Below are 12,260 nucleotides of genomic sequence, written 5' to 3' on the forward strand. Positions count from 1 at the left end.
CAATTTATCTTAAAAATGTTTAGTGCTTCTAATATCCTAAGAAATTCCTGCATACTCCATGGTTATAAAGATAGTCCCCCGCGTTTTCACCAAGGCCAATGATCCTGTCATCTTGAATTAAATTTTGTGTGTAGTACGAGGTAAGGTGAGGTTCATTTTCTTTCCATGTTTATCCAGTTGTTCCAGCAACATCTGCCGAGAAGACTCTCCTTTTCCAACTGCACTGCCTTGACACTTTGTCAAAACTGAATTGACCATATTTATGTGTATATGTGTGTGTGTGTTTCTGGACTCTTGTCTGTTCATCGAGCTCTCTAGCTCTTGTGCCAAAATTTCAGTCTTGAATCCTGTAGCTTTATGGTAAGTCTTAGTTCTCCAACTTCGGTCTATTTCTTCAGCATTGCATCAGCTCTGTTAAATCCTTTGTTTTCCCATTGACATAGATTTTAGAATCAACTTGTCAATTTTTACAAAAAAAACTTGCTAGGATTTGGAGTGGGACTGTGTTAAAACAAGATGAATTTAAGAAGTGACTTCTTAAAATATACTGAATCTTCAAATCTATAAACATGATGTATGTCTTCTCCTTCCATTTCAGGTCTCCTTTATTTTATCTCAGCAATGTTTGGTCATTTTCACTAAGTCTTATACTTATTCTAAAAAATTATTCCTAAGTATTTTAGGTGGTTGTTTTTGAAGAGGAATGCTGCTTTATAAATGGTGTTATTTTTAGAATTTCAATTTTCTAACAGTTTGATGCTAGGTTATATAAATACAACTGATCTTTATATATGCATTATGTATCCTAAGGCCTTGCTAAATTCACTTATTAGTTTAAGTAGTTGTTTTGAAGACTCCTTAGGATTTTTTATGTAACTCTGTATGCCCTTTTCTTCCTTTTCTTTTTTTTCCCATTTTTTGGAGGAGGGGTTGTCCTACTGCATTGTTTACAACCTCCAGTACAATGCTGAACAGAACTGATTAAACTGGATAATCCTTTCTTTGCTCCCGAGTTTAGATATGATGTTACATTTGTTCTAATTATTGGTATAGTTGGGCTTACACTATCATTTTGGTATTTGTTTTCTATTTGTCCCATATGATTTTTGTGCCTCTGTTCTTCCTCTCCTGCCATATTTATTTTTTGGGCAGGGGAGAGGAGATGGGTTAGCCTTTTTTTAAAGTTTTGTTTTACAGATTATTATATATATAGCCTTAACTCATTACAATCTACTTAAAATTATTCTTGTGTCACTTCACATTAAATGTAAGAGCCTTACAGTAATTTACTCCATCCTCTTCCTTGGTGCTACTGTTGTCATGTATTTTACATCTAAATTTGTTATATACTCTACAGTTATAAACTCTACAGTTCAATGTTAATGTTGCATGGAACAGCTGCTTTTTAAAGAAATCAAGGGAAAATACAGTATTTATGTACATATTTACCATTTCGGTGCTCTTTATTCCTTCCTGCAGATCTAAGTTTCTATCTGGTGTTATTTCACTTCAGCTTGAAGAATCTCCTTTAGCATTTCCTATAGTGCAAGCCTGCTTGCAGTCTATCTAAGTTTCATTTATGATTGCAGTCTATCTAAGTTTCATTTATGAAAGAAATTTTCACTAGAATTCTAGGTTGGGAACTTTTTTCCTTCAGCACTTGAGAGACATCCTTCCACTGTCTTTAGCTTTGGTTGCTTCTTATGAGAAGTTAGCTGTTAACTGTATTCTCCTGTACGTAATCTGTCTTTTGTTCCTCTGCTTTTCAGATTTTCCCTTTATCTTTGGTTTGATTATTATATGTCTAAGTATGATTTTCTTTGTATTTACTATGCTTGGCATTCCCTGATTTTCTTAGATATGTAAGGTAATGTTTTTCACCAAATCTGGGAAATTTTAGGCCATTATTTCTTCAAATACTTTTTTCTGCCTCACTCTTTCTGTATTTTCCTTCTGGAATACCAACCATGCATATATTAGATATTGTCCTACAAGTCACTGAGGTTCTGTCCATTCCTACCCACCCCCCAATCTTTTTCCTCTATGTTCTTTGAGTGGATAATTTCTATTGCTCTGTCTTCAAGTTCACTGAACCTTTCTTCTGACATCTCCAACCTGCTGTTAAGCCTATCCAATAAATTTTTCATTTCCAATATTGTACTTTTCAATTCCAGATTTCCATTTGATTCTTTTTTATAGTTTCTATTTTTTTCTTTTGCTGGAATCCCCCATCTCTTTATGCATGATGACTATCTTTTCCATTAAATCCTCAAAATATTCATAATAGCTTTAAAGTCCCTGTCTGCTAATTCCAATGTGTAGACCGATAGGGTCTACTTCTATTGATTAGTTTTTCTTTTGACTAGTGTCACATTTTCCTGTTTCTTCTCAACATTGTTAATGTTTCATTGTATAATGAACATTATGAATGACACATTGTGGAAACTGGATTCAGTTATCTTCCTTTGAAGAATTATAGCATTAATCATCTGGAGGCTTGGTTTTATACTTTATTTATATGATACTTTCTTTATTCTTAATCCTGGGACATAGTCTTCTGAGCCAATACCCTCTCGAGATTTCAATGAAAATTCCAAACTCTGTCTCTGAGGAGGAAAGAAACTGAGACCTCTGCTCATCTTTTTTAATCTTTCAGTTATTGCTTTTCACTAGCCTCTTTGAAGTTCCCCCTAGCATGAGCAGTTCAAGAGTCAGCTGAAGATTTCAGGGGAGTTCACATGCAGATTGGAGGGCTCATCCTCATTACCTCCTTAATCTCTGGCTTCTCTGGCAGTTTGAACTCTGCCCTTTGACACCTCAAGCCAATAAAACTATAGCTTTCTGCTTGAATTTTAACCACTTCATACTGCACAGGTTGGGAGTGCTTTCAGGAGGAAAAGCCAAATAAACATAAATCTCACCCAGCATGGCTCTCATCTTTGAAGTGTCAAATTCTTTGGAGAGTTGTTTTACATATTCTGCCTAAAGTTTATACTTATTATCTATGAAAGAGTTAGTCTAGCACAAGCTTCTTTCCTATTATTAGAACTCACATGTCTATTTTTAAAAAGGCAGCTTCATCAGTCTACTTGTGTAAGCCTGAATCTTTGGACTTATCCTTGACTTTTCTCACTCTTGATATGTGATCCTCGAATCATATCTTGTGCATAAGTACTATCTTTAAAACAGATCCAGAATGTGATACACTTTTACAACCTCCACTGCTACTAACACATCCAAGCTATTACCTTGTCTCCCCTGGATTATTGCAATAGCCTCTTAATTGGTCTCCTTGACCCCCCGTTCATTCTATTCTCCACACAGAATAGAGTGTATGGAGATTGATTACTCAGCAAGAGTGATCAATCTTATTAAAATGTAAGTCAAATGATGTCATTCCTTTGCTTAAAACTCTCCAGTGCCTTTCCATCTTATTCAAAGTCTCCCACAAAGCCCTATAATATCTAGCTTCTCCATGATCTTTTTGACCTCAATTCCTATGATTACCCCCTTACTCATTTTTCTGTAGTTACAAAAGCATTCTCTTATCTCCTGAATACTCCAGGCATACTTCTGTTTCAGGGCCTTTGTAACCAGCTGCTGTTAGCTATGTCTACATCACTACTACTCCAAATATCCACATAGCTCACTCCTTCACCCTCTTTAGGTCTTTCCTCAAATATCACTTTCTCAGTGAAGCCTTCCTTGGCTAGACTTTTAATATTGCAATTCTCCACATTAAGCCCATCATTCTCTATTCTCTTTCCCTGCTTTACTTTTGTCCCTGTCCTTTATAATTATCCTATATGCTATACAAAAATTTTCTTTATTGTTTATCACTACTAAACTGTAAGATTCATGGGGGTAAGAATTTTGGTATGTTTTGTTCACTACTGTTTTCTCCAGAGCTTCAACAGCATCTGGCATACAGTAGGCCCTCAATAAAATATCTGTTGAATGTAATGCATAATCAAATCAATGGTGTTCTTTAGCTATTAAAGAAAAAAAAAAACCACAGAGCCCTGTGTGTGAAAATATGAAAAGGTAAACCAAGTCAACCTAAATGTATTGAGATTTATGTTTAAAACATCATGGAAATCTCTTTTATATTGTCCATAGGTTATATGAGGTAGAATACTGATATCATATAGAAGCTGTGTAGGCTCTATGTATGTATCTGTGTATGATAGGTCATCCAAAAGCAAACAATATCTAATCAAGTTTGGAGACTACAAACGGAATTTCAGAGGTGAATTTGTTAATAATCTATTATTAGTAAGTTTGGTGGAAATTTTAGAAACCTAGAGCAGTGGTTCTTAATATAATTCAAATAGCGTATCTGGAAGACATGATGTTCTCTGAAGAACACCATTTACTTAAAACACTTACTAAATGCCTTAATGAAGGTAGTAAAAACACAGTCCCTACCACTGAGGATCTTAAAGACTAGGGCAAGAGACAGATAAAAGTAATGATCACACAGAGTGACAGAAGTCATCACTAATGTGCTTAAGAAACGCAGTAAGAGACTATTCAACTGAGGTGGCCAGAGGCTTTATGAAAATGACCTCCATGAAGAGCTGACACTTGATCTGAGGCTTAAAGGACAACAGATCACACAGGTCAAAAAGGAAAGAATAGGATTTCTTGGTGGAGCAAATGTAAAAGCATGAATGTAAAAGAGCACAACTTACAGGAACTGCAAGAGCTAGTCTGGCGAAGAGACACATGGAGGATGTAAAAGATGAGGCTGGAAGAGACAGAAGAGGAAGAGGCTGGAACATCAGTAACATGTCTGATTCCAGCATACAACTAAGAGAACTTTTACTTGTAGGACACGACTCCATTACAGCACGGCAATATCAATCCATAACCATAACCACACAGATCCATAAAAAACTGTCAAGGTAATCACAACTGATAGCTGACTGAATGCCCTATGATACTCATTTTCCACCTGTCAATTTAGTTACATTGAGGATGAGTTGCTTACTATTGCTTGGCAGCAATTACCTCAGTGGGCATCAAAATTTAATAACTCACTTAAGAAAAATCCTTAAAATTGAGAAAATTCTATTAATTACTTTTCCAGTAAATTGGAAAAAGACTGTATTTTTGATTCTAAGTGGTAGAAATACTTGATTCCAAATACTAGTGTCCAGTAGGAGGAAAGAATGAAAGACTCAGTAACTTAGAGCTGTGTTACAGAACACCTGGGAGGCGCGCTTTCAGACACCAAAGTCACAAAGTGTAAAAAGAGACTACTTAACTAGCAGTCTTAGCTCTCCAGAAAACTGCGAGGGAAAAGGAAGTAAGCAAAATATTTGTTGAACGACCAAAGAGAGACTCCAAAGCCTAGGTATTTTATTCATAGATTGAAAGTCCTGAAATCTTCAATCAAAACCTTTTAATATTAGCATAATTTTAACAAACACAGTACCTATATCCTCACTCACAGTACATTAGCAGTAAAAAATGGAGGTAGGTGGTAGAGGTGGGAATGAGATGTTACATTATGGTTCACTGACAGCACAAGAAATTTAAGGTGACAGCCTGAACATAAAGGGAAAAAGAAAAACTGTATAAAGCAAACACGGGAATACAAACAAGCACAGCAGTCCAAGGCATGTAGCTGGGAAGTAAACAGCTGCACACACCCATAAGCAGCCCTGAAAACATCACTAAATCAGAGTACTATATAATAATTATTATTATCAATGACAGCCCCAAGTCATCTAGAAAACGTTAACTTACGTTCAATGAACTCTTTTTTAGAAGGCAGGGAAGCATGTAATACATTTTGGAAAAATCCAACAAAATAGTTAAAACAAAAAGCATGGATGCTTAAAACTGTAGGCTTTGGTAAATAATCTTGAAATTTCATATAACAGACCTCATTCCTCCAATGCCATTCCAACATGTTAAATCTCTTAAGGCCTGAAAATAATGTAACTTCTATTATGTCTATTTTATACGTTAGAGCAGTCTAATCACTATGCAGAATTTTATCCTCACAAGATCACTGCACAGAAGTTCTTGAGAACTGTGGATGGGCTCTGGCTATATGAACTCTCTGAAATTATATGCAAGATTCTGTGTCTAAGTTTGTGGGTGCATTTTTCTGGAGGAAAGGGTCCAAAACTATCATCTAACTCTTAAAGTCTTAAGTGAAAGAAGACTTTAGAATACTGGTTAGATTAGAAAATAAAAGAGGAGAAAATAGCTAATTTATTCATAGCGAATGACTAACTTACCTTAAATTTCATTTCAATGTACTAGTAATATAAACATAATTAGCATATTATGACAGCTATTTTTTAAATGTTGCTCTATATATGAGAGCATTTATATAGTATTCAACATCAGCTGTCACTTCTAAAACATTCAAAATATGCTTAGCTTAAAGAATGCTGTCTGGAAGGGTAAGTATGGGCAGGAATGTAGCCTACTGATTTCTAGTCATTCAAATATTTACATTCCACAACAAATGATCAGGGTGCCTAAAAATATAGTGCATTTGGCTCCTTATGTCTTACTAATATACTTGAACATATGGAGTCTTTCTGGCTAAGCCATTCTAAGGAATTATGATACAAAAACATTTTTTTTTTCACTCTGCTCTTCAAGAATCTCCACTGAAGCATTCTACTTAATTTGAGTCTACATTCTCTTGAAAGTACTCTATGTCTGGTGTTTGTTTTATCATTTCAGAAATTATACCAGAAGTTCCTTTAACAGATCTTTACTTAACAGAGTTGATGGATTAACCAAGACTCTCCATCTCCTCTGTAAAACATACTAAATGATGCTTATGGGATGCTGAGTGTTGGGGCTGCTAGGGCACTATCTACTAAGCTTGTAACCCTTCCATTTCCATCACTTAGGCTGTCCTGATTACCAAGTCCATTGGGTTTGTTCTCAAAACTATTATGCCATTTTTCCACTTTGTAATTATAATTTACTTAAATATTATGTAAAGTGACAAAATAAATGCCACCTACCAAGAGGTATATTATTTATTTGAATATCAGGCAAGCACTCTGAAAAGCTTTTCAAAAAAGGAGACTAACACCCATACAAATAAAGTTGATTTATATGGCGTGAGACAGCTGTAAAAGGTTAGGGTGACTATCATAAAAATCTAACAGGATTCTATAACTGGATTACTTTTCAAGTATCTAAGTTCTAGATCCACTTTGGAGAAATCAACCTGAAAACATGCATTTGGGGGATATCTGCACAAGAAAGACAATGGGGAAATCTAAACTTACAGATTCAAATTCAAAGAAAAGATCTTGACTCTCTATCAAAAGACAGGTAAACAAATAAATAAATATTTAAGATATATGTCTGCATCTTTTTGTTTGTTTTTAAGTGATTCTTGCTTTAACGGACCTTTCTGGTTAAGTGAACATCTTTGGATCCTGATCACGTTGGATAGAAAGGATTTTACTGTATCAGATCTGTGATCTAGATAAAAGTGGTTCTTGTTAAGGTATCAGAAGCTGTGGCCATCTATGGATAATGCATTAGCCCAAAGGAATATACTTAAAAGAGAGATTTTAAGCATTATGTCAGTCCACTGAGGGACAAACTTTGCCTCTCTGAAGCCCTCAAATCACACTGTAGGAAGATGGCTTTCTTTACTCAAACAGGTAGACAATTTGTGCCTTCTCAGGAGGCAAATTATTAAAATTCCCATCTTAGATTTAGCTTGGCTAATAGTCTAGAATGAAATCTTTTAACTGAATAGAAATCACAGTCTATGGGATGACTATGGGAATTTTTGGCTTATATTTTCCAGCAAAACACTGAAATATTGTCATTATTAGATATTAATTCTTACCAATTTGACTCTGGGAGTTAAAGAAACTTCCAAGTTCTAAAAGGTCTAACTTGTTCCTTATATAGTGACTATAAAACAGGGATTTACCAGGGAGTTTTAGAAAACAGAGCATACTGTAGGGACACCATTTTTAGCAACACAAGACATTCAATGTGAGAGAAAAATGTAATTTTACATGGTGTCACTTAAATATTTTTTACATTTTTAGTGTGTGTGCATCACTGTGAGAAACTATAGACTACAAAAGTATTAGTGAAAAGGTTCACTAGTTACATTAAGCAGCAAAAAAAAAAAAAGAAAAGAAAAAGAAACCTTCCCTGGAAACCAGGACAAGACCCCACAATAAAGCATAAACACAACTACCTGGCTGCTTGTGGTAGGTGAGCTCTCTGCTTGTTAAGCAGAACCACCGTTTCTTGAAATTCTTTTTTCCAATCCGAGTTCTTCCCTGAGCTCTTTTATACATCTCCCTGCCAAAACAACAGATGTAAACATTTAGCTACAAGTATTAAAACAGTTAATCCAAAACAAATAATTGTTCTTTAATTTTAAATGACATGAATAGCTGTGTAAGACTATATTAAGTCTTCACCATCTGTAACTCTTGTGTTTATTTTGGCCCTACTAAGGGAATAAACTCTTTAAATAATTTAATATTTATAATTGCAGTATCCAGAACTAGAGGGGCCACTTGGAGTAATTTTCCCCTTTAACTTCCAAAGATAACACTACTTTAAGACTGAATAATGTTGTGACTTTCCCAAAGTACTCCAACATCCATCATCTCATTAAATTTGCGAAACAACTCTGGGACTGCATGGATAAGAAGTCATGCCTATCTGGAATAAAGCTTACAGGACAGCGAGGGTGACTTACCCACTGATGTTACTTACACAGTTTTAGCACAGAACAAAACCCGGATTTCCTCACTCCTGGACCTCTCTGTCCTTACTTAATGTCTATACTGAAATACGACTTTAGTATCTACTTTAATTACATTACCCTTCTTTCAGGTGCACAGGCTCACTCGTACCACTGGACTCTTTAGTTTCAGTAGATGAAATTTCATCCAAGAACTAAACGGGGAAATGGGCAAATATTACACTTCGTGATAAGGTGCATCAAATTCAGTTTATCTTAAATGTCACTGATAGAGAATACCATGAAGTTCTTCATTATTAAGGAACATACATAATTATAATTTATAAAGCAAAACACATATTTAATTGTAGAGGAAGTCCCCAATTTACATGACAGGTACTCTAAAAAGTTTATTCTTAAGTTACTTAAAATGTAGAATATATTTATTTCCCTGTAGAGATAATTCAACCCACAATCTCTTAACTGCAACTCTGAAATCTGTAAAGCTCTGAGTGCAAAGAGTTTTTTGGTTTGTTTTTGACTTACAGTAAACTCATTTACAGTAACTTGACTTAAACTGGTGTAAGGCTATTTATAAGCCTGTATTTCTCCTACTCAGTGTGAATATTCATATACTGAGCTACATAAACATTAATGTGTTTGATTATAGGCTGTGACCCATGACCCACTGGGTATACTATTATAATATACAGCATATAACTATTATTTGCAAAACTTTGAAAAACTGAATTCTGAAATATTTCTGGTCCCAAAGATTTGGATACAGGATTGTGAACCTATATTGCGGGTCAGGAATCATCAAACTATAGCTCATCAGGCCAGATTCAAACTGCAGCCTGTTTCTGTAAGGCCTGCAAGTCAAGAACAGTTTTGAAATTTTTAAAGAGTCGTAACAACAGAAACAAAGAAGAATATGTTGCAGTGCCCTCATGGGGCCATCAAAGCCTAAAGTATTTACTCACAGCCCTTTACAGAAAAGAGTGTGCTAACGTCTATTATAATATATAATTGACTATAGCCCTGAGAGCTAGTATTTCACAGTTATGACTGAAGTGTAATTGGGTTCTCTGGAATAACCTGGAGATCTAATAACCATTTATAAACTTCCTTTGGAGAATGTGAGAATGGGGCAGCTCAAAAAATTTTGGGGTACCCAAATCTAGCCATTTAGTAAAGAGCATTTAGCTTCATGAATATGCTACCTCAACTGGTCAAGAGATTCCTGGCATGCGGCCTTCTCTTCATGCGAGGAGAGGGAAACCAGGAGTTCAGAACAATTCCTGTTCTTATAGAGGAATCGTATTTTGCCCCATAAATGAACTATTTGTTTAGTCTTTGTTTTCTCCTTTACACTTTTCTATATTGTCCCACTAAGGATTTAGAATAAAAACACAGTACATTCCAATAAGGACGACATTGAGGTACCAGTGAATAAAGTAGAATTTGTGGACACAGTCATTTTCTCCTAAGTCTGGCTGTAGACTGCCCACCAGAACCTCCATTTGTGGGATTTTTCAGTGGAATGTTTACCTCTAGTTTGCTAGAAGAAATCTCAGTAAGTGAAAAACAAGAACAGAGTTACTTCTGCATTATATGTGGGTGATAAAGAGCAAGTATCCAAGGGAACTAAAGGGTCCCATCACATCTTCAGTTCTCACAGATGGACCATCTACTCATAGTGTCAAAGAGTTATCCGAAATATTTCATTTCTGAGTATTTGCCTGATTTACGTGACAGATATTATTTATAGTAATTATTAAATCTATTATTTATTTGTTGTATTATTAAGGAACTATGAGGTAAATATGGCTACATAAGGTGAAAGAAAACATAATAATTAAGATGGACTATAGGCAGGGTGAATACAGGTCCCAATTTGCTCAGGACCATCCTTGTCTACAACTTTGGTCCTAGCATATTCAAAGTACTCCTTTTCACTCTTGAAAATTTTTTGCAGGTTTGGACACTAAATTATATGGTCACCCTGTTTATAGAGCTATTCAGGTTACTCTTCCTAAACTCTGTGGAAATAGTATAGGATTCAGAGTTATAAACTGTTTTCTTCTGGAGCAGTGGCCAATGTCACTAGTGAGAACACCACTATTAAATGAGAAATTGGGTTTCATAAGCTTTTGCAATTTCTAGCACCGCACATATCTAGACTTAGCAAGTAAGTTCATGTATTAGGGCAAAACATCCTATGCAGTTCAGAGACAGGAGCTGTACTGTGGTGACAGTGCATGAGAATGTGAGTGGGTGACTCAGAGCAGATCAGGGACAGACTAAACTCCTGGCACCCTTAAATACTTTCTCCACTGACATTACCAACTATACACATGCTGATTATATCAGGAAAAAGAAATCAGATGCTGCCATAGCCTTGGTCATAAAAAATAGGAAAACCACCCCAAAACAAAAGACAGTAATCATAACCTTGCCAACAAAAGTCTGCCTACAGTGTTCCACAAACTGTTTCAACAATGTCCTAAAAATAAAAGGGCAGCTTTTTCTTTGCCTATTCTTTTGAAAGACTTTCTCCTCAAAAGCATTCAATGGTTGCTTAAAATTTTTTTGGTTGAACTTGCACTATTCTCGATGAAAAAATTCCAACTGGCTTTAACTTTTTAAATCATCATTTTCATTTACTGAGTCCCTGTAAGAATTTTAAAAGTACATACAAAAAAAAATACAAACAAAATATACTCTTAAAATATACTCTTGGCAGCCAACCATGAATCACACTATAGAAACCGAATGAAATCTTTAAAATCTGACCTTGCTAATTTAGATTCATTAAGTTAGAACTGTGATAAGTAAGTACTGTCTTCACGCTAAGTTTAGATATACTTCAAAAGAACTTGTCTTTACAAAATTTCTAGCGTTTTATAATAATGCTACATTTTGTTTAGGATGATTCAGAACTAGAAACTCAAGAAATTAAAGATCTTTTCAAAACATTCTCAACTTCTAAGTACAGCAATTTTTGTTTTTTTGTAGGGCTCGTGTTAGGATGTTATATACTGTAGGCTTTCGTACATTTTAAATTAAAGCCTTTCCTCAGGTTACTACCAGAAACCTATACTGTTTATAAGATACTCAATAATTCACAAAATTTTACCCTGGAAGTTAAATGCTCACTATACAGCAGGCACCATATTAAGCCCTTCCCCCTAGACCAGAGGTTCTCAATCAGAGGAAATTTTGTTCCTTGGGGGACATTTGACAATGTTTAGAGATATATTTGGTTGTAAAAACTGGGAACATGCTACTGGCATCTAAAAGCAGAGGCCAGAGCTACTGCTAAACATTCCACAAATGCAGGAAAAAAAGCCCCTCATAGAGAAGAATTATCCAACCAAATTGTCAACAGTGCTGCTAAGAAACCCTAACCCTGGATTATTTGTAATTTGTAATTAAGACATCAGTAATAGTAACTGTTGCTAAAACTCATTTAGGTATTTTCACAGCTGAAAAACCCATTTATGTATGGGAGGAGAAAAGATGAAGACAGCCTTTTCATATTTGATGGACA

The 12,260-nt window shown here is 35.2% G+C and overlaps 1 protein-coding gene across 2 annotated transcripts in view; it reads right to left on the reverse strand.

Annotated features, from left to right (window-relative positions):
• The window catches only part of RASA2 (RAS p21 protein activator 2), a 112,474-nt gene that overhangs the window by 12,295 nt on the left and 87,919 nt on the right, over nt 1-12,260 (reverse strand). The window contains exons 18-19 of one of the 2 annotated variants that reach the window (XM_074370395.1): nt 8,849-8,922; nt 8,207-8,316 (exon numbers count right to left, since the gene is read on the reverse strand). In XM_074370395.1, coding sequence (XP_074226496.1) covers nt 8,207-8,316; nt 8,849-8,922 — 184 coding nt within the window. The remainder of the gene's footprint in view (nt 1-8,206; nt 8,317-8,848; nt 8,923-12,260) is intronic. The other variant, XM_074370401.1, reaches the window with a different exon arrangement.

Source organism: Camelus bactrianus, chromosome 1 (genome assembly GCF_048773025.1).
Source record: "Camelus bactrianus isolate YW-2024 breed Bactrian camel chromosome 1, ASM4877302v1, whole genome shotgun sequence".
NCBI lineage: Eukaryota > Metazoa > Chordata > Mammalia > Artiodactyla > Camelidae > Camelus > Camelus bactrianus.